This window comes from Gymnogyps californianus, chromosome 10, assembly GCF_018139145.2.
Source record: "Gymnogyps californianus isolate 813 chromosome 10, ASM1813914v2, whole genome shotgun sequence".
Classification (NCBI taxonomy): domain Eukaryota; kingdom Metazoa; phylum Chordata; class Aves; order Accipitriformes; family Cathartidae; genus Gymnogyps; species Gymnogyps californianus.
The window spans coordinates 27,261,004-27,283,207 of record NC_059480.1 but is presented as its reverse complement, the minus strand read 5'-3'; the positions used below and the strand labels follow the sequence as shown (position 1 = coordinate 27,283,207).

General features: G+C 50.8%; 1 protein-coding gene across 4 annotated transcripts; it reads left to right on the top strand.

Moving 5' to 3' along the window:
* Window positions 1-1,531: 1,531 nt before the first annotated feature.
* Window positions 1,532-21,302, top strand: SCHIP1 (schwannomin interacting protein 1). 4 transcript variants are annotated; one of them, XM_050902136.1, is made up of 7 exons: window positions 1,532-1,635; window positions 12,661-12,779; window positions 15,992-16,109; window positions 16,776-16,973; window positions 17,522-17,645; window positions 19,144-19,237; window positions 20,667-21,302. In XM_050902136.1, the coding sequence occupies exons 1-7, from the start codon at window positions 1,606-1,608 to the stop codon at window positions 20,716-20,718; spliced, it is 735 nt and encodes a 244-aa protein (XP_050758093.1). In that variant the 5' UTR covers window positions 1,532-1,605; the 3' UTR covers window positions 20,719-21,302. The 4 variants fall into 4 exon arrangements, with proteins under 4 accessions (XP_050758093.1, XP_050758092.1, XP_050758091.1 ...); XM_050902135.1 differs by lacking the exon at window positions 1,532-1,635 and adding an exon at window positions 8,684-8,784 and having other exon boundaries at window positions 12,667-12,779; XM_050902134.1 differs by lacking the exon at window positions 1,532-1,635 and adding an exon at window positions 8,684-8,784.
* The last annotated feature ends 902 nt before the right edge of the window (window positions 21,303-22,204 follow it).

Here is a 22,204-nt window from a genome sequence, read left to right as displayed (position 1 = left end):
CTGCTATTGCCTGCCTGGGTAAGAGTGCTCAGTGCATGGTGCAAGCCCAGCCCGTGGCACCGCCGTCGCTCTCTGGGCATTTTGGTGTCCCTCAGATGGGCCACGTCCAGCCAAAAATAGGGTCTGAACGTGAGACTTGCTGTGTCCTCACCCCCAGCTGCGGCCAGGGCCAGCCATGCGCCAAACTCGTGCAAGTGAGGCTATCAGGGTATGTGTTATCCCCTGGAAAATGAGTGGTGAAGTTGAACTGAGCTAACCTGAGCTAACTGAGAACCCAGCGCTCAGCAGGTTGCAAATGCAGAGAATTATAAACTATCCGCTTGTCCCGCCATTCTTTCCAGTCTCTCCTATTAAGGACTTTGAAAATAAAAAGCAAAATTCGGGTTCGGTTCCTTCCATGTGTCAGGCCTCCAGCCTGAGCTTGCGGACAGGGAAGAAAGTTTGATGATCTCACAGTGCTGTTTTGGGGTAGCAATGGAGTATTCTGCAAACAGCAGTGAATTCCCGCTGGGTGCGTAATGACCGGGGGGTGCTGCAGAGGGGCTCCCCAGCCCTGCGACACGGCGGCTTTGCTGTCCCCGGGCTCAGCCCACCCAGCCATCGTCCTGCAGAAAGCATCTGCAGAGCCAGCGCTGGATATTTGCTTGATCTTCACAGGCCTTTTCTTTGGAGAAATTTGTTCAGAGAAGGGCGCGTTGGGGTGGGAGAAGGGTGTCGGGGTGAGCGCAGGCGTTGCCTCCGTCCGGCCCCAGTAAGGGGCCTGCGTCCCCACCATTCCCCTGCATCCGAAATCAGGTCGCATCTGTGGTCGGAGCCCAGCCCAAGCGGGTGCTATGGCGGAGGGCTCCACGTTCACCCTCGCTGCAGGGTGGAGATATAATTAGCTGGAAATGTAGGACAGAGCCTTTTGCAGAAAAGATTGCACTACATTTTTGCGGCAGAGGGTAAAAGAAAGCTATCTTCCAGCTCTTACTTAACGGCTTGGTGTCCCGCAGCGTTTCGGGGAGGCGACACAGGCAGCTGCGCTCCCCGGAGCCGCGATCCATCACCCCGCCGGAGCCGGTTCAGCTGCGGAGCGGCCCCGTTCCGGTAGCGGGGCCGGGCGCTGCCGCAGACGGAGCGCGGGGGGGGGGGGGGGGGGCTGGAACTGCGGCTGCCGCAGCATCGCGCCGGGGCCTGGGGCGGGGGGGGGGGGGTGCAGCTTCCCAGCCATAGCGCAGTGTCTGGGGGGGCGGTATTTGGGGTTGGGTTTTTTTTTTTTCCCCTTCCCTGCGGAGGAGCGCGGCTGCCACCAGCCCTGCGCGCAGCCCCCCCGCTCTTTGTGCAGCCGGCGGCGGGGGCGGGACCGCCTCTCCCCCCCGTCCCCCCCGCCCCGTCCCCGCCGTGCTCCGCCGGGGCCACCGCTGCGCAGGCGGAGCAGCGCGGCAGCATCCATCTTACCGGCGGGCGGCTGGCCCGGGCTCCCATCCTCCTCCTCCTTCCCATCCTCCTCCTCCTCCTCCTTCTCCTCCTTCCCCCCCCTCCGCCGGGGCCGGAGACCCCGCGGGGCGGCGCGGCGGCTTCGAGCGCTGCCGGCTGGGCGGCAGCGGCGGATGATGCGCGGAGATGGTACACCAGGAAAATTGCTCCTACCAGGTAAGGGGCGAGCGCGGCCTGGCCCCCCCGCTCCGAGCTGCCCCCCGCTCCCAGCCGTCCCCCGCTCCGAGCTGCCCCCGGCTCCGAGCCGCCCCCCGCTCCCAGCCGGCCCCCGGGGGCTCGGGGGATGCGGGCAGCCCGGGTCCGCCTGCTCGGATTTAACCCGTGGGCTCCTGGCCCCCGAGGCATCCCGGGGCTGGCAAGGCAGCGGTGGTGGTGGGGAGAAGCCGTCTGCCTGCCTGCCTGCCTGCGGGGCTTTTGTGCTCGCCATGTGATGCTCGCAGGCGCAGCGGGCGCCGGGGATGCGCTCGCCCGGAGGAGCGGCGGAGGGCGGGTTTGTCAGGCAGCTGCCTGCGCCCCGCCGCCTGCGCCCAGCTCGCTGCCTGCCTGCCCGCCTGGATGAAACTGCTCCGTGTAAGTCAGCGAGCTGCGGTTTCGCACTTCTGGAGTTGCCGTAGGAGAGCGATGTAAATTTTAGAATAGAATAAATGGGATATTTCTCCGCGCTTTCCAGATTTATCGAAGCGTGAGAGCTGACCCGCAAGATAATTATTTTCAGATGCAGCCTCGTCGTGGTTCATGTTGCTCTGCTAAATAATCCATGCAGGAACTGGTGATGGGTTTGCGAGTCGGCGTTTCCCTCTCTGAGCATCCGTCACAGCCACCCCCATTCCTGGGGGGGCCCTGGGGCCTGGCAGCAGCGCTGGGGGCGGCAGCACCCATAACAGTGTTTGCTGAGCAACATCAGGATTATTTTAGTGGGGCGAGTGGGAGCTTGGGGTGGGCTGTTATTGTGGCTTCATTTCCCTCTAAAAAGAGGATGGGTGCCGTTGGGTGCACCTGCACGGGAAATGGCATGTTTGGGGCTCGATGGTATGGGCGGATTATTAAATGCACAAACGCCCGTCCATCTGCTGTGGCGATGCTGAGGAAGGTGTTTGCGTACGGGCGGAGGAGTATGTTTTGCAAAATATCCCAACAGGCATTCCCAGCGGCAGAGCTGGACCCTCGGGAGACGGGGCTTTGCCCAGGACAGCGGCTCATCCTCGTTTTCCCCCACTACCGCGTTTAATTCAAACTTCAATCTGTGTTTTAAGACAAAATATCTCATATTGCAAAATATGTCATGAGAGGGAAAGATACCAAAGCATGCGTATGTACAGAGAGAGAGAAGAGTTGAAAAGATTTTTCACTGAATGTTTTAGATCTAGCAAATGCTTCTGGAAATGAATTTCCATTTTTAGCTCCTTTGCAAAAAAAAAAAAATCCTGGTTTTTTTCGGCCTTCGTTTTAGGGGATCTGATTTTTCTGCAGCCCTGAGCCTGTTGCTCTCTACTGCCTTAATAAATGGTGCCATTGTTTCCGCGCAGCGGATGTTTTCCCAGCATACTCGTAGGAACGCAAGGGTTAAAGGTTGCGCATTGTTTCCCGGGTGGAAGCTGGTCCGTGGTGGTGGTGGACGAGCGATGCCGAGCTGCGGCGCAGGCCTGGCCAGCATCCCTGCATGTTAATGCGCTGGGCTTGCTGCGATGGCAGCACTGCTGCCTTTTATCTGCTTTAATCTACTTGCTTGTTTATGAATTGGTTCCTCTCCTCCAAACCGATAAATATTAGAGTGAAAGCAGCCAGAAAGCATGCAAATCGTAGAAAAAAGTCCAGAGAAATGGTTTTCCAAATGAAATCTGTTTCAAAACCTTCCTACGACACTGCAAAGATTAGGAGCAACCCCAGCCCCCTCACAAACCCGTTAACCTAAAGGCCAAGTTTTAATTCTTTTGTGGCCGGCAATCCTGGGTTTCGGATCAGACTGGAAGCCAGCAATGATAGGATTTTGGCGGCTGCCTGGAGTGCCCGGGGGGAGGAGGGTTGCAGCGTGTAACTCTGCTCTTCTCCCTCCTCGCACTCCTTTTTTCAAAGCTACTAAATAAACTAAAAATAAACCAAATAGAGGAACAAGCCAACGCACGGGGAAAACTTGAAAGGGTGTTTGTTTTGGAGAAATTCAGCAGAAAAAGCTCTGACGTGACCACGTCATGGCTGAGACATAAGCTCCGCAGCAGGGAGGGTGCTGGGGACGGGGCGCAGCGCAGGTGGGTGCCGAGGAAGAGGAGGAGATTTCTGTCGTATGCCGTGCCTTGCCTCAAAAATCCTGTTTCACACCATAAATGAGCTGTCACTGCTGCTCTCTGAAATGCAGGTGGCCGTAGGTCCTCCTGGCGTTTTGGATGTGGCTAAGTCAGGTTCATCGCTTTGAATTTAGGCCAGGTCCTCCATGGTCAGGAGGTCCCAGCTTCTGACATCTTTCCCGTGGCCGCATCCTGGAGCTATGCAGGCTGCTGCCGCTCTTCGTGCCATGTATTTTTCTCTCAGTTATTTCTCTTTTCCTATTTTTATACTGATTTGTTTTCCTATGCCAAACATTTTGTTTAGGGCTCCATATTTCTCCTACGGTTCGACAAGAAAAATGTCAGCTCCTGCACACTGGGTAATGTTTTGCGAGGTCCTGAGCTCGCACAGAATAAAAGGCCAGCGTGCAAATCCAGGCCTTAACACAGAAATAAAGGTTTTATTCTAACATATTAGCAGTGCTTTACTGGCCTGCGGCCTTAGCCAGTGTTTCAGTTTGCTTTGTAAATGCGTATTTTCAGCGGTGCTCGACAGGTCCACCTTTGCATGGAGCAAAACGGGACTCTTCAGGCTGTTGCTGGCTTCATCTGTGTTTCTTTGCCACCGCTGTACAAGTGGGTAATATGTCTAGGTTTACGTCGTCTCCTTAGGTTGAGTTCTAATGTGCCTTTAAAAGCGGAGAAACCCCCCGGCACCCAGTGCCCCTGCCTAAGGCAGGAGTCTCCAAACAGGCAGTTGCCCGTGGGAACCGGGTTTGGCTCCGTGCGCTGGCATCAGTCACGGTCTGAGCTATCTGCTGGCGGGAGAGTCGCTCTGGAGATGTTACCGGGCTTTACACATGCAAAGAAAATGAAAAAGAAAAAAAATCTGATGTGAAAAATGAGGTTTCATTTGCTTAGAAATAATTTCTTAGGTGGGTCGGGGCGTGCGGAGCATCCTGCTCGGCCCCGTGTGTTCACGTGGGACCTGGTCCGGGTGCATGCGTCGGGCTTGACTCTCTGCTGCTCTGGTGATGCCAGGTTTGTGCGTGTTTCTTGCGAGGGGTCTGTTAGAAAGAGCCCTGTAGCGGGAAGGCGCTGGTGTTACTGTGGGTTGAGGAGGTGCTGCTGTCGCTGCGGGTCAGGCTGGCTGCCCCGGGGATGGACCAGGCAAGGCTGGCCAGCACCCGCCGCTCTCAGGGTCTCGCCAAGCACTGAACCATGAAAGTTGGGCCATAAAAGTCACAAGCTTAAAATATGAAATGCTCATTAAAAAAATATATATATATTTTATTAGGTTTCTTTTGTTTGCTATCTGTAGGGTTTTGTAGGCTTTTGTGGCCTGTAGAAATACCAGACTGTCATCGTCTTTTTCATTAAAGTGAATACAAATTCTCATGGCAGAATATAACCCCAAGAGACGGGCCTTGGAGAAAACCTCAGATGCCACGAAACCCACCATGGAGCGCTGGCAGAGTTGGAGAGCTGCTGGCCTGGCCTCTCGCCTGTGGCTGCCGCGCTGGAGGGATGCTACGTCGTGGTGCCGCAGAGGAACCTCAGTTCGTGTGGCCGAGTGCGCTGACCCTGCATCCCAAACCAATTACAATAAAATGAAATAAAGCCTGCATTATAGAGAGCTGAGGCTGAAGGCCGCCTTGTTTAGACAGAGATCAAAAAAAAAAGCTCTGCGAAGTGGGTGGAAAGCACTTGGGGTGCTAAAGCTCAGGGAAGCATCATCAGAGGGAGGGCATGGTCCGTCTCATCCCGAAATTTGCAGGGACTTGTTGTAAGTGCCTTGTACTGGCTGCTCTGTGCTGGAAGGATGCTGGGCTGTGCAGGGACTCTTCAGAAGAGATTTATTCCGACCTTTACGATAAAATAAATGTTTTGTGAAATAGCTCTGGCAGGGAGGGTGCTCAGAGTGCTTTCATTGAACTTCGCTGGGAATTTAGGGTTTTTATCTACTAACTCGGTAACCGGTGGTGTAGGGGAGCTGGTCCCCAACAGAAAGGGGGGGTGGTTTCCTTATGCCCCAACAGCATTGAGGAGGTTTTTCATTAACTCAAGCAAGCATTACCTAGGCACAGTAGAGTTAAATTTAGCTGCTTGCTTGTCCATAAGCAACCAGTGCATGTTTCAAGCACATAAAACTTGATGTGTCCTATTTCCTCGCCTTGCTTAAGGACGACTTGAGCGCTGCCCTCCCCGGCCTGTGTGCTCCCCGTGGCGCTGGGTCCGTGGCCGTGTGCTCCCGTCACAGGGACACCCCAGATACACCAGTTCTGAGCTTTCCCTTCATGCTATAAAAAGAACAGCAGGCTCGCTCTCCTCGGTTCCAGCATTGCTGTGGGCTGCCGGAAGAGCCGCAGCGGCTGTGGCCATGGGGGCCAGTGTCCTTCTGATGCGATCTGACGTGCGAGGAGTCCTTGGCTAGCGATGCCAACGTGGAGCGTACCTGACAGCGTAGCCCCCATCATTGCTTTTTTTGTTTGTTTAAACCCTCTACGTACAATAGATGGGGTGTGCGTGTTTGAAGCAGAGGCTGGTTGCCAGAGGGGCAGCAGTCAGGCAGTCTGGTGCAGGCAGCGGTGCTGCTCATCTGCCCGCAGCGGCCTTTTGCTTCAGGTGAGGAAGGGGCTGAACACCAAAGGGTTTGGTCCCTACGCTAAGACAACCACAAAATTCATTTGTCTTGTGGTGTTGATACGGGGAGTTTAAATTGGCCTTTTCGCTGCTAGTGGGGAGATGCCCCTCCCAGGAGTGCAGGGTTGGATCTGGTCCTGGCCATCAAGGAGGACACCCAAATATGCCTCCAGCAATGGTTACAGGGGTGCAGGGGCTCCCAGCCGTGCCTCTTACCAGGTTTGTTTTTCTCCTGTTGCTTTGAATGAGGCGGCTGCCAGAAGCAGGGTTTTCTCTGGAGACTGAGACCAGCTCTGTGGGATCCGCTCAGGGGATGCCCGTCGGCGAGGCCGGTCCTGGAGCATCCCGGCTCAGAGGGCGGGGCAGAGATGAGCTGGCCTGAAACCTGGAATGGGGGATAAAACATTTTTAAAAATATGGGTGAAAAGCGCTAAATATATTTTCAGTAGGCTGTGTCGCTTCCTACCCTTAGGGGTGACTTTGATGTCCGTTTGCAGAGGGGTGGCTTGCACAGAGCGTGCATTCACACAGCATCCCCCCCCAGCGTGTTGGGTACCACGGGCACAGCGGGACCGGGCTGGGGGTCACCATCTCAGCTGGCCAGGGAGGAGGCATGGGGACATCCCTCTCCGATGGACGAGGGCAGGGCGATGCGGGGACTTGTCCCGAATTGGAGGGGAAGCATGTGGTGAATTGCAGGCTCAGCCCCCAGCCCAGTGCTCCTGGCCACCACATCCTTCCTCTCGGGCTATGGGATTTGGGGTTGGGTTTTTTTTCAGATTTATTGTGTCAGGATCCATCCCCACGGCCGGGAGAGGAAGTTAATTTAGCAACAGCAGGAAAGGACACAATGAGTCAGCGGTGGAGGGGAACTAAAACTAATGAAATATCCAGAGAACGATTTTGTTTCGTTTGGGAATTAGAGTTACAAAGCACCGTCCTGGGACAAGAATGGAATTAAACAATCTTGTTTATTATTACTGTTTTTTTTCCTGAAACTTCAGAGTAGCGTAATGCCGTGATGCATAATTTGTATGTCGTTAGAGCTGGTAATCTAACTAGAATATGCATTTTAGGAGAAATGATATCAGCATGACTTGGATATCTCATTTAAACATGTAAACTTTGTAGGGCTATTAAAATTATTCATCTAGCATGCAGCATAGTTGTGTCGCACCAGGAATCAGTACTTTTGTTGGTAGTGTGCCACGTTTTGAGGATCACTGAAATTGTGGCACAAATTCCATCTTTCTAAGGATTCCCTGGAGAAATGCCTACCCCGAGCGTGCGATCTCTGCCTCTCGCTGTCCACCCGCAGCTGATCTGGAGCAAACATTGCACACCGTGATGGGTGCGACACGGATGGGATCTCAGCAAGGACTGAGCAGGATTTGTGCAGGGTTGGGGAGCAGCGGCCGTGCCTGGGAAGCCTGGATCTCCGGGCAGGATTGCCGGAGGCAGGAGCTGGAGCTGTAAACGGTGCAGGTTTGGGGGCTGCCAAGCCCACAGAGCCCCCCAGAGAGCCGGGGCTGGGATGCTCGGCCACCCCTGAGCAGGGACCAGGCGGTGTGGGGGTCCCCAGGCTCAGCAAGATGGGTGGCAGGTTAAGGCTGGATGCCTTTTTGAGCTCTTGGTTAATTCCTAGAATCGTTTTTTTGCACCTTAAAAAGCTGGTTTAGCCAAGAACTAGCTCCCAGGGTCCTTTCTGGTGTTTTTTGCGTAGAGTGAAAATTTCATCTCGTGGTTGACATTGCTGTGACTGCCCATCCTCGAGCGGTCGTGCAAGGGCTGAGGACCGCTCCGGCTCTGCCCGGATTCACTGCCCCGGCCTTGGGCAGCTCCTCCGACCACTGGGATTTCATTAGGATAACTTCCACGGTGAAAACCCCAGGAGAAAGCCCCTTCCTCCTGCCCCCTCTAGCCGTGACTACGCCACCGGGCGTGGATTTTGACATCAGACACCGGGTTTTTTCCTGCCCTTGTGTAGCCGGCGCGGGCTCGGGGCTATTTTTATCCGGCGCTGGCAGTGGCTGGAGGCGGACACGGCTTCCCTGGCCCGCACAGCCCTCGCCTCCCTCTCATCAGCTGGCCGAGCCTCCGGCGCTGCCGTTGACTTTATTAGGGAAAAGCAAGGTGCTCCGAAACGGCCGGGAGGCGAGAGGGGCCGGGGAAGCATCCCAGCCGGGGGACAGTGGGCTGCCTCAGGTCTTGGCTCCGGGGACGAGCGCTTGATCCCATGGTGCCGATTGAAAAGCAGAGGAAGGACTGAGATGCCCCGTCGGGAGCGTTTCACCGGCCACGTGAGGACCCGGGAGCGAAGGAGATGAGTCGGGAGGGTGATGGCATGGGTGACGTCATCAGGAAAGCAGCCGCGCCGGCCGGGGAGGGGAGTTATAAAAAGGTAAGGGACAAAAAGGAGCCTTTTGTCTGCCAACAGTCGGCCTCTTGGCAGGAGGGGGACCTGCCGAAACGCTGCCCAACACCCTCCCAGGGTGCTGGGTTTCGGGTGCCAGAGCAGGGAAGCACTCAGCAGTGTTTAACGTGCTGGCATGGGGCAGCAAACCTTCCTCCCTCTGTGTTTCCATCTCACTTTATGATAAAGAAAATGCAAAGAGATGTTTCCAAATGCATTCTCGTACCTCGAGACCCCCGGGTTTTAAGGCAACTTGCCACGTGGCTTGAGATACGCAAGTTTGACTTGGTTTTGCATTTACCAGCAAATCCCCCGTGAAGAAAAAGGAGATAAAAACAAATGTTCTGTGGTTACAATTTCTGTTTGTAAATCCAAGAATAGCCCTTGTGCTTTACAGAGATAAAATAAGGCGCTGCCTATGGATCTGGAACTTTAAATATAGTAATTGTCCATGGCTGGTAATGACAGACCCTGGCAAAAATAGCCTCGGTGGCCTGGCCATGTCATGGCGCTGCACACCCTGTTTGGCACCGGTGATTGTCCTGGTGCTGGGCACCCTGTTTGGCACCGGTGGATGGCCCCGGCATCCAGCCTCCACCAGCCCCTCGCTGCGTTTTAACCCCTCGCATCGCAGTGGCATTGCCCGGCTGGGGTGGGGTCCTGCCGAAGTGTTGCTGGCACCCATTAATCTGTAATTCACTGTGTAATTAGACTCTTCCCTCTCCAAACAGGCAGCGCCTCAGCAAAGCACGCCTGGTATTCAGTCCAGGTTTAGTACTGATCGGTACAACTCCAGAAGTGCTGTCACCGGCCGTTACTAGGAGCTGGTTGCTCTGCTCAAGGTGGGGGGTCTCAGAGCACGACGAGGAGCCTGGCAAATCACTGCTACACCTCAACAGCAAATAAATCTCCCATGTGCAATTTTATGTGCTATTTCGGGTGATGTCTGTAATGAGTAAAGGCTGCTAGTACAGGTGCCTGCATGCTAAATAGTGTGAAAAGAGCAGTCCAGCTACTGCTTCATAAATGACATAAATAACACAGTGTGGACTTTGCTCGGTTTCCCAGAAAACTGCAGAAATCTTGTGCCCACTGCCGTGGGCGTCCACTCTCCATCCTGCATCAGCTCAGTCGGGGACGGCCCCCGGCATCAGCGGTACCTCCGTGTGCCCCCAGGGATGGGGTCGTATGGGAAGAAGGCGTATATTGGAAAAATTCAGGCTCTCAACCAAAAATGGGGGTTTTTTTCGGTGTCGAGGTGCCGCAGCGTGTCGGGGACGGGCTGGGTGCCGGGACGTGTTGGAGGCGGGTGGTGAAGAGCACAAATGGTTGTGTATAATCTGCAAACACCGGCGAGGTGATTGCAATAGATTTATAAAGAGCAATAATTACAGCGGGCGATGGGGCTGGGGAACGGTGTGCTGAGTCCGCTGTGGGGAAAGGCTGAACCTCTCCTGGCAATTTGCCTTTACTGGAACGGCTGTGTAAAGCGTTTTGCGTGTCGGCAGTCACGGCCGTAACCTGACATTGTGTTTTTATTCGTGTACTTAAACAAAGGTAGCTACTGACCTTCCGAATGGGGAGGTCAACGGTAAGAAGGAAAACATCCGCCCAAAACTGTTTCGCCTTAAAAATAAAAAGCGGCCTTTTGTTTAAAATAGTTGTCTGAACCAGACTTCAGCTCTGCACCAGACCCCTCTTTCAGAAATACGTACATTTTTTGATTCAGTGTCAAAATACACGTTTAAATAACATGGGTTTATGTTTTTCTTGCTAGTACCTTTGCATTTTGAGTATTTGATCCATTATTTTTTATGTATCAAGTAAGTATATTTGATAGTCAAAAAACCACTTGCAATTTTCCTTCTCAATTTATAGTTTTCAATACTCAGCTCAGGATTTATACTGCAGCTGTTGGGTAATTTATCTAAATCCTACAGTCCAGTTCCCTTAGGTATATTCTATTTCTTAGTAACTGTTCCCTATTTTATAATAACAAATAGGACTCTTGATTTCTTTATGGTCATTAGCCTGTGTCTGGTTTATAAAATGGGATATTCTGAGCTCAGTCCTGGGAGCAGTGTTATTTAGTATCCTCAGTAATGACCTGGTGGAGAAAACAAATTGCGCATTGATTAAATGTACAGATGTCAAACTGGGAGCAGTTGTGTCTCGGTGGGAAATGGAGCAAAATTAAAAAAGACCTGGAGAGACAGCCCCATCTGAAAGGGGTAAATATGTGAAAGTGTGCCTGTATTTATGTGTATTTTAATGCAAAGAAGAGTAGTTTTCAGCCCACACAGAGTAGGTGGGTGTGCTGCTGAGGGAGGGAGCGGTCCCAGTTGCGTGGAGGCTGGGATGTGCTGTCCCGGCTGGGCAGGAGGAGGTGGAGATGTGCTTTGGGTTCCTGATATCTGTCGGAACACAAGGAAAATCAGAAGCAGATTGGGAAGATGTGGGAGAGGATCGTCTGAATTGGAAAAACGGGGAGGCCAAGTGTCCGTGACTTCAGGAAGCACTGATGCGCTGAGGGATGCAGCTGGCACTCACAGGGGAGATATCCACGTGCATTGTGAGATGGGCAGCACGAGGAGCCGGCACGGGCAACACTGGCTCTGCTTTCAGTCCATTAAAGAAATATTTCTCACTCATTTTTACTTATTTTTTTCACTGTGCTGCCTTCACCGGAAGGGCTGGCTATTTTTTCTTCTAAATCTAACTGCCTCCGTGTGATTGAGGCATCAATTATTGAAACCTGAAAAAACAAAGTAGAAAAACATAGCTGGGCGGTCTGGGTAGAACTTTGGAAACCGGGAGCTAAACTCAAAAACTCAATACCACTTGATGCCATGGGGGTTATTTTTGATATTTTAAATATTTTAAAAAGGAGTTAGATTGCAGATGAAGTATGTATTTTGGTAAGGGATTGACAATATAATGGGCAGTGTGATAATGTAATGTATGTAGTCAGTGCTGGAGTTGGAATTAAATTATTAACTATTTTAAGTTAATAATTTACACTTTGTTATATCTCACATCCTTATATGAAAAAAGGTGCTTTACTTAGGTGAAATATGGGAAGCACAGTTATATTAATTAACACAGTGGAAGCAGCCCGTGCTTGCCTGCTATGTTTTCTTTTGTTGTGTATTCTTGATCAAGTATTATGTGTTATTTTAAAATGAAATGTTTGAGGGCTTCAAAATGTTGCTTCTGTCAATAGCTTGCCACCTTGTTTGAATTTGTTGTCAACGTTGGCATATAATCCATTAGTGACAGACACCGGGATAGTACTGGTACTAATTTTGAATCTAGATCTGTGATTTTCATTTATTGCACATTGATTACACAGCCATCTCTGTAATCATTGATCGGTGATTAATTTCAAATCACTTTGTAGTTTGCCCTCAGTCAAAAAAACTATATATATAAAAATACATTTTTAAAACCGTGGATAATTTGATGGCAATGGTTAAAAATGCATCTCTAAGCACGTTGGCAGAAGAAGGATTGTGTGGGTTTGGAGGCTGCTCAGGGAAGTGGAAGATGCTAATGGTGCAAGCGTGGCCTCGGTGGCTGTATATGGATATAGGTACAGATATCAATATATATATTAGGCATATATCAGATGTATACATTAGATGTGTGTGTATATAGATATATATCTCTCAATATGTGAAGGGAGAGAGAGATGCAGATGGGCTTCCCTGTTGGCACGGGCTATGTGGTCCACCGAAGCGTGGGAGACAGCTCGGGGGATGCTGGGCATCATGGGCATGGCGGTGGGGCTGGTGGGACAACTCTCCTTCCTGCGCGCTGGCGTGGCCGGCAGCTTCATCCTTTCTGGTCGCCCTTCCCTTTCAGGCCCAGAAGAATGAGCGGGAGTCCATCAGGCAGAAGTTGGCTCTGGGCAGTTTCTTCGACGATGGCCCGGGACTTTACACCAGCTGCAGCAAGAGCGGCAAGCCGAGCCTCTCCTCCCGGTAAGCCAGGCGGCCTCGCAGCCCAAAACCTCTTTGGAGGCTGAAAAGTGTGAGATGCCTCCGGTGGGACGTCCTGAGACCTGCCCTTCAGAGGATCCCTCAGTTTTCGCTTGCAACCATATTCTTGAATTTTCCTTGTTTTAGAACAACGTCTTATGCTCCAAATGCAATAGTTGTATGTTACGTAAATAATTGTAAATAATGTGCTAACATACTACTTTAAAACTGTATAGAAGAGATATTTGGATGCTCAGGGGATAAGGCAAATGAGCTGAAGTTTCCCAAGTTAGGTTTCCTTCAGGTTTTCATTTAGGATCTCTGCCCTGAACTGAGCATTGCCTTTGGACTTGGGTGGTGGAAGTATCATGAATGCACAACTGGAGTTATTGTCAGGAAAACAGTTGATTAATTTTTTTTTTTTTCCCAAGGAGTTCTTTACGTTGAGTTGCAAAATACTGAGGATTTTAATGTCTGAATGCCTGGTTTAATGCCAGACGTGCATGTCCGAAGCAGGACAGGGCTTGAGGATGGTCCCACGGTCCCACCAGTCCTGGGTCAGGCAGCGTGGTGACGGTGTGTGAAAAACCCCACATCACGGGAAGATGCGAAAGCACATCTTCCTTCGGTGGCTCAGGAGGTGGCAGCCCGTTGGAAACAGATCTGATGCTGATAGCTAGCCCTGGTAACAGCAGGGCCGTGGAGAGCAATTAATCTCACGCACAGAAAGCACCAGAGAATGGAAAAAATGAGCTTTAATGTGGCTTCCTGCCTCCCCGCCACGTCCACATGCTCCGCACGGGCTCTGCTCGCTGGACATGGCTCCATCCCCGGGGCTGGCACATTGCATAGCATGGATACCTCACTTATTCTGATTTTTAAAATGTCTACATCAAATATACTCCAGAAAGGCTTGTTTATATTCAGCTGCCAGGGAGTAGCCCGTGGCACTTGGAAAGCATCAAACGCCTCCCACATTGGGAGTGAAGATCTACCTGTTGCCATGATGTGGGAGAAGAAAAAAGTCTTAGAGAGGCATAAAGCCAGGAGGAATACTGTTATTACACCAGAGAGGTACAATTGTGAAATTAAATTGAACTGCAAGTCATTTGAAAGGGAAAACAGTTTTGCTCTGTGTAGTTACAGCTAAACCAGGAGCCGCTATCTTGTAATTATAGCGCGGGTCTAATTAACGCTGCACGGCAGGGTTTGGCAGCTGTGCCACGAGAAATTACCAGCTGTACCTGAACACTTTGGCGTTTCGTTAATATTTATAGTCCAGGCAAAGCATTAGTATTGCACGCTGCCTGTTACAGGACCTGCAGGAACCTTTGCAGGACCGTTGCTTTCGTGCTTGCGTGCAAAATAAAAGAGCGTAAATTGCTGGGTTTCAGGCGTTGGGGTCATGCTCTCGAAAGGCGCGTGAGTCACAGACCCACGTTTGGCACTTGCTCTGCCCTTTCTGCGCGATGCAATTTTAAGCCGAGCCAAGAGTGCATCCTGCTGCCCGGCCTGGGTACCCGTGTCTGTCCACCATGGCTTAAAAGCTTGTGCAGAATTATAGAATAGAATCGTAGAATGGTTTGGGCTGGAAGGGAATTTAAAGGTCATCTAGTCCAACCGCCCTGCAATGAGCAGGGACATCTTCAACTAGCTCAGGTTGCTCAGAGCCCCGTCCAACCTGACCTTGAATGTTTCCAGGGATGGGGCATCTCCCACCTCTCTGGGCAACCTGTGCCAGTGTTTCATCACCCTCATTGTAAAAAATTTCAGTTCTTAATGCTATCTATTTTACGGTAATAGTGAGTAAGAAATTCCACTAAAATAAATGGAAGATAAGAGTTTGCTGTCTGAAACTACTGATATAAGCCCCCCCGTTGGGAACGAGGAATAACAGGCAGCAGAAAGTGTGGGGAGGTTTGCCCCATCTTCAGCAAGCAGTGCTGGAGTATGATGCACCGAGAAGGCTGATAGAGTTGACCCCAGAAATCTCTGGTTTCTGGGGTTAATTTTTAAAGGATTTGGAAGATGGGCAAAGCCTGAGCAGATTTTGTAGGAGGCAAACGGGCCTGACCCTGGTGTCAGGTGGGCAAATTGTCCTGGAGAGCCCGGGCTGCATGGGCTCGGCTGGTGGCTGCGGAGCTGCTCCGCAATGTGAGCATCAGCGGCGGCTTTCACAGACACCCTCTCGTCCAAAAAATCTGTTCCCTTGTTTGCTCTCCGAGACCGATCTGAGCAGAGGGAGCCGTGGGGTCCACCCGGAGCTCGGTATGCCGTGCTTTTCTGGGGACATCAGCCAGGACCGGTAAAACACGTGTTACCTGGCTGATGACCTGCTCTTCAGCGGCTTTGGGGAATAACTGTTGTGTGAGCGAAAGCCGGGATGCTCTCAGCTGTAGAGGTGCTTTTCCCTTCTCTCAGCCTGCGCTGGGATGCCCCTGCCCTCAGCTACCGTGTCTGGAGAAAATCAGTCCCTGGAAGGTGAATTTGGGCGGTCTTAACCTGTCCAAATCGGGCGATGGTGCAGGGGGTCCAGAAAACACAGTAATAATCACTGGCGGTCCAGTAGTGCCTCTGGGCCACAAACAGGCTTATTACCCTTCTGAATAAATAGTTTCAATTGTTAACAGATTATTTTATATAATATAATAATATTTTATATATATATTGTTTATATATTTATATATAAAATACGTTTTATGTATTTTCTATATTAATATATTTACTCTATTTTATATACACTTTAATATTTTATTTAACGTAATAATATAGCCACCCGTGATGACAAAAGCTCTGCAGTGTCTCGGTAATTCTGAAGTTCATCAACAGATGGTGGTAAAAGCATTGTCTTTACCGTGCCGCTGAGTTTCCAGTCCCACGTTGAAGTGCCGCTCAGAAACGGCAGCGCTGGGCAGCAGCGGGAGCTTGCCCGTGCCCTGCCGCCGCGGGCTGGTGGTCCTGGCTCTGCTTTTGGGTGGGGGAGGACCATCTTCTTGGGAAAAAGGTGAAAATGGTTATAATTCCCTGAGGCCAATACAAAATCAGGACAACGGCACCCTTTCAAAACGCGAACGACTCGCTGCTGACGGCGCTGCAGCGTCTTGCCCGTGTAACCCATCGGCGCGGCGGGGAGAGCCGCGGGTTGCAGGCGGCAGTGCCGGCAGGAGGGGGCTGCGGTGTCACCTCTCCCTTTCCCCCCCCCCCCCCCCCCGCAGATTACAAAGTGGGATGAACCTGCAGATTTGCTTCGTGAACGACAGCGGCAGCGACAAGGACAGCGACGCCGACGACAGCAAGACAGAAACCAGCCTGGACACGCCGTTGTCGCCCATGGTGGGTCTGGGAACCCATCCCGCAGAGGCTCTGGAATGTGGAAACCGTAGGGCATCCGTAATGGAAGCTGATAAAGAGCTGATCCTGTTAAAATAGCAATGCTAAACCCCAGAGCAGCATCTTCAGCCATCAATAAAAGAAATGCGAGATGCTGAGGGGCAGATAGCAAATCGCCCCTGGCTAGCGCAGAGCTGCTGTAGAGCAGATGCCTTCATGTGAAGGTTTTCCTTCTTCCTTCCTTCCTCCCTTTCTTTTTGGCTCTGATAATTATCAGGGCAGTAATGGATACGAAGTGGTATCAGCTCCCACCAGCTTTCCTCTCCTCTCTTTTCCTTTGTGAATATAACACTGCGGCCCCAGATGTTTTCCTCCAGCTTAACCAGCCTGTCCCTTCAACACCTATTGATCTGGTTGGCTCCTTTTTCCATTTAAAGTGCTCAAGTTGCTATTAATAGTCAAGGGGGCCTATCTGGGAATTACTCTGATTTTTGAAGATAATCTTGTGGATTAAAATTAAAAAAAAAAAAAAATCTGTGCTCTTCACCATTTCCGTAGAAACGATACCACTTGTAAGTGCACAAAAATATGTTAAGGCAACAGCAGCCGCCTTTGCTGTGGCACGGTTGGGGTGACGGGGCTGTAACGGCTGCGTGTCTCCTTCCCTAGAGCAAGCAGAGCTCGTCCTACTCCGACAGAGACACGACGGAGGAAGAGTCGGAGTCCCTCGACGACATGGATTTCCTCACCAGGCAAAAGAAACTCCAGGCTGAAGCCAAAATGGCCTTGGCTATGGCGAAACCCATGGCCAAAATGCAGGTCGAGGTGGAAAAGCAGAACAGGAAGAAATCGCCGGTAGCGGATCTTGTAAGTGGGGTCCGTGGGACGGCGCGTGGGGGTATCGCCAGCCCTTCTGCTGTTTGCTTTTGCTCGTCGAGACATGCGCACCGGCCGGCGGTGCTTGCTCACGGTGCTTGTAGACATGCAGAGGAGCAGTGGAGATAGGGACGGGCTGTCAGGAGTTGAAGGGTCGACATGGGTCATCTTGTCAGGGCGCTCCGGGAGCAGGATGGATGCAGGGAATGAGGTGATGAAGTGTGAAGGTTGTTACTGCCTTGAGGCCGGCATGATGCTGCTCGTCCTCTAAGTCGTCGTCTGCTCATCCCATCCCAGAGCGCTTGGTACAACGCTGCTGGCCATAGCCCTCACCTCCCTTTGTGTCAGTGTGTTGCTGATGCTGGTAGATTTGAAGACTTGGGTCAAACGTTGTGTAGATGTTTCAGCTCGATTTGGTAGTCCCAGTGGAGTCATTGATGCATGCTTGTGAGAGGGGGATGCAAGCAATGTAAACTGCCGCTGTTCAGAAATACAAATAATTCGAAGAAAACAGTAAAAAATTGAAAATTTCTTTTCAGCTGCCACATATGCCTCATATAAGTGAATGCCTGATGAAGAGAAGTTTAAAACCCACTGATCTAAGAGACATGACTATCGGGCAGCTACAAGTGATAGTCAATGATCTCCACTCACAGATAGAAAGTAAGTGATACTTGTTTAATTATTCTTTGGTGTGTCCCGTTTAATTAAGAACAGTTCTCCAGGATACACATAGAAATGTTGGTAAATGTATGATAACGCGAGTATACAGAAGAGGTGCACCGCGGTAGTTGGAGGTGGAGTTCTCTCCAGATTTGGCTCCTTTGGCTTTTTTCTTTCCTTTTTACAGTTGCTCCTAAAGCGTTTGCTTGGCTCCGTAAGAGAGGAGGGTTGTAGCATTGTGCCAGCACCTAACGCCCCACTTGTAACTCAAAACCTGGTTAGGTAAAAATAGTCTTGGGAAATCTGCCTGTCCTGGGAGCGCCTGCCATTCGTGGCTTTATGGCTGCGTCTTCACGTGACGCCATGCCGTGGCATCAAAACCATCCGTAAGTGGAGAAACCCTCCAGTTTAGCAAACATCCCGGGGTCAATCCACTCTTGCAGTGCTTCAACACGTTTCGTGGGTCCTTGCGTTTGCCCGCAGGGACAGTGCCCCACCGCCTCATCTGTATTGCTCTCTCCAAAAGATCCAGAGGTTTTTTTCCCCCAAGGGATCTCCATCTTCCAATTAAATAAATAGTTAATTAACAGTTTTGGGAGTAGACTTCTCTGGTGGCTGTAGGTCAAAAAAAAAGGTTGGTTGGGAGCTGCTGTGCTGCTCCTTCCCTACTCGCGCTGGTTAATTGGCATCCCTTCTGGAAGCAGCCCTGCTGAGGATGCAGAGCGGTGCCATTGAGTCGCGATTTGTTATTTTGTGCTGCAAAGGCAAAAAAAAAAAAAAAAAAGCTCATTAATTAGCCTCACTTTAGAAAGCACCCAAGTATGGGATCCTAAGTGTTAATGTCATTACCACCGAGCTTGCCTCCCAAACTGAAGAGGCGTTAAACCAGTATAGCTGTATTTAAGCTGTCTAAACACCAGCTCTGGCAGTGAGTGATGGGCAGGTACAGCCTTCAGGGGAGCCCGTGCCGGCAGGTTCATTTTTCACATGGTCCTTTTTGTTTTCTTCTTCTTCTTCCCCGCTCTTTGACACAACCCCGAGCAAGAATCCAATGTCACGAACATCCCTCTTGAGCAGAGGGGCCGGCTTGGACAGTAACCCCAAACCGGGACGGATGGGCAGCGTGTTCTGCATTGCCGCAGGGAATTAAAAAGCTAAACCTGAGGCTGCCCGGGTGAGCGGCTCGGCCGCTTTCTGCAGCCTTTTCCTCAGGGTTATTGCCCACAAGTGAGCGAAAGCTGAACCAGCGGGACTCCAAGCACTGAGAAATTAATCTTTATTTTTGCTGCTGCATTAAGCTATTTCAAGAGAGGAACTGCTTGCACGCAGTGGCAAGGGGCTTACGGTTTATCCTAGAAAACATGCATCCTTTGGGGAGGTCCCCTCCTGGTTCTCCACACCAGCTTATGTGTAACGCGATGGGGAAGGATGATGTTGGGGTCCCAAACCGGGGTTCCCCGGGACATCACGAACTCACCCCCTTTCTCCCCGGCGCCAGGCTTGAACGAGGAGCTGGTGCAGCTGCTGCTCATTCGGGACGAGCTGCACACGGAGCAGGACGCCATGCTGGTGGACATCGAGGACCTGACCAGGTGAAGGAGGCTCCTCGGGGTATTTCTCTCTCCTCACAGGTCCCAGCTTGCCGTCGGGAGCGTGTAAGCGTTTTCTTTTAGCAGAATTTCGGTACTAAAGCTTTTGCCATCAAAGGTAAGGGCAGAGCAGGAGGCTGCTCTCCTCCAAAACAAGAAATTAAGGCACTCAGGTTCTGGAGACTGTCAGCAGCTTTCAAGAGCTCCCCAAACGCGGGTGTTGGTGCATGCTCTTGAATTGGTGTTTCCCTTTCCGAAGCCTGAAAAGAGCTTGGGAAGGAGTGATGCTGCAAACCCCCAGTGCAGCCAAGGACAATCCCAGTGGCTCCCCATGTCACCCCACTCCTCTCGCTGGGGTAAGCGAGAGCCGGTCTGCCTCTGCCATCAGGAGGATTTGACCGACGGGAGAATTTCTGAGTCTCTGTAGTATTAATGTTCAATAGCTGATAAAATGGCAAGCCTTGCAGAATTATAGGCGGGTTTCCTAAAGGACTCCATCTCCCGGGCAGCAAGGCTTAAGGGGCATTTTCCTTTGAGATAACTAGTGATGCGCTGCAGAAACATTAAGAAGTATTGAAAGCTTGGGGAAAAAAGAAGCTGAAAAAGAAGGTGCACTGGTTATTGTCAGCGCACCAGGACTACGGCTTCAAAACTGAAGCATTAAGCTTGCAAAAAATACGGCCTAAATTCGTTTCTATTTTAAAACATCGTGGTGCTGCATAGCAGCTGGTTAAGATTTGACGGTGCTCTGCCTGGAAAAAGTTTCCACCAGCTGGAGTGGCCATGAGGGATTTGGGGAGCAGTTCTCGTGCTGCCTGGGGGATGGTGGCCCCAGGGACCTGCAGGGTTGTCACTTCTGAGTCTTGCGAGACACCGTCGCTGCTTCCCTTAATGAAGAGCAAGTGATGAAAGGGGGGAAATTTGGGATGGGGGTGGGGCTGGGTCAGTAGGCAAACGCCAACGCCACCTCGCATCTGTTTCTCCTTCTGTGCTTCGGGAAACGCTTTGCTTCCTAGATGCAATTAATGGCAGTTTGGTAAATGAAATTTATTTGGAAGCTGGTCAGGATGGTGGGGGCTTTGGTGCGTGGTGGGGGGCACCGGCTCTCCCCGTCCCGGCGTTGTTGGGGAGCGAACGCGCCGGCCGTCTCTGAAGGAGGGGAGGAAACGATCCCAGCTGACCCAAAACCGCTCCGGAGAAGGATTTCCTCTCCCCTTTGCCCACCTCCTGGTCCCCTCCCGCCGGGAAAGAGCCCGGGCAGAGACCACACATCCCTCACCCGCTGCTTGTTTTTTCCTCGGGACAATGTTATTTTTTTGGTCCGCTGCCAGAGCGGCGCGGATGCTGGCTTGGAGCACAGCCCTGCGGGTGGTTCGGGTTTCCACCTCCCCTCGGCGCAGTGAATAACGCCGCTTCTTCCCTCCCCCCCCAGACACGCCGAAAGTCAGCAGAAGCACATGGCAGAGAAGATGCCGGCAAAATGAACCCCGGAGCCCCGGGAGCAGAGCTCGAGCGAGACTTCATTTTGCTTCTGTGTGTGTCCAAGCGCTGATGTCCACGGTGGCGCACAAGAAAACCAGTGTTAGTCATTGACCATGTCTGAAGCTTTATGTCCGGTGATTGGCCTCTGCTTCTTAATTTATTTTAATTTTTTTACTCGTGCCACTAAATATCAGGCATTTTAATAATATTATTACAAAAAATGTACAGTACTTATAACATTATAAATCATGGGTGAGAAGAGAGGGTAGTTTAACTTTATTTTTGTTTGTTTAGAGATTTTCAGTTGAACGATATTTTACCATTGACTACTTTTTTATTCTTCACTGTAGTTTTAAAATAAAGAAACTGTACTTGACGGTGCTATACAAGTCAAAAAAATACATGCCTGCCTCGTAGTGAAGTTGTAGCTTTCAGTAATATGTATATTTTAATCAGTTTTCAACATTTTGTGAATGTTGACTACCTGACATTCATTTTTAGATGTGCTATTAACATTCGGTTGGATCCAGAGAGTTACCTTGAAAGTTTTATGTATAAATATGTAAAATAAAAATTAAAAAAATTGTTTCATATGATACGTCTTTTTGTTGCCTAGTGGTTGACTTCGGTGATGCACCAGTAATGTATTCCTCGAACTAAATGTGCAATCCCTGATTTGTCATCACCAGAAAGAGCCTTTTTTTTTTTTTTTGCCGATCACATGAAATTATGGAGAGAAGACGGGATTTTTGTAGAGTTATTTATTTGTAAGTTCATAATGTATGTATGACATGGACTTAAGAGATTCTTCTATAATAACATTCACTGGGCCCTAATATTGTGACTATTGTTAGACTCAGCAGGCACATACCATAGATGGTTTTTTTTATATTTTATTGTCTGGGCTAAATATTTAAATGACTTACCAATGTCAGAAATAAAAAAAAATCTATGTTAAAAATCTAAGCAGCATATTAAATGTATTATATATGGTAATTACTCACCTCTGCCTTTGGGCTGGGCTCCCTGCTAGTAGCTGTGTTCGTCAGCAGAGTGCTGGATGCGTCCTCCTCTGCGCGTACAGGAGGAGGGACACTGGGAGACTCATCCCTGCCTCCATCCCTCATTTATTTGATTTAATGCTGCAACAGCTCGGCATCTAAGGCTGCCCGGCTGTAGCCAGCAGCAGACACGCACGTCGCGCGCACCAGCTTTTTACGTTTTAATTCTTTTTTTCCTCGGGGGCAAATTCATCTTAGCGAAGGGTCTGGCTAATGACTTATTCAGGGTGTTTTCAGAAAAGCATGAGCTGCATTAAAATTTCATCCCCCGCCAAGAATGTATTTTATAAAATGCCTTTTTTCCCCCGTCTTTTTGCAGAAAGTGCAGGTTATGGAAGCGCCAGCCCTCGGCGGGGTTTGGGGGGGCTGGGCGAGGAGGGGGGGGGGGTTGGTTTAACTTAGGGTTGTTGTTTTCCTTTCCGGGAGT

Coding starts and splice junctions, on each gene's coding strand:
- SCHIP1 (XM_050902134.1), top strand. CDS start 8,707: ATGAGTCGGGAGGGTGATGGCATGGGTGACGTCATCAGGAAAGCAGCC. Junction 16,974..17,521: donor AATCGCCGGTAGCGGATCTT/GTAAGTGGGGTC, acceptor ATTTCTTTTCAG/CTGCCACATATGCCTCATAT. Junction 17,646..19,143: donor TCTCCACTCACAGATAGAAA/GTAAGTGATACT, acceptor CCCCGGCGCCAG/GCTTGAACGAGGAGCTGGTG.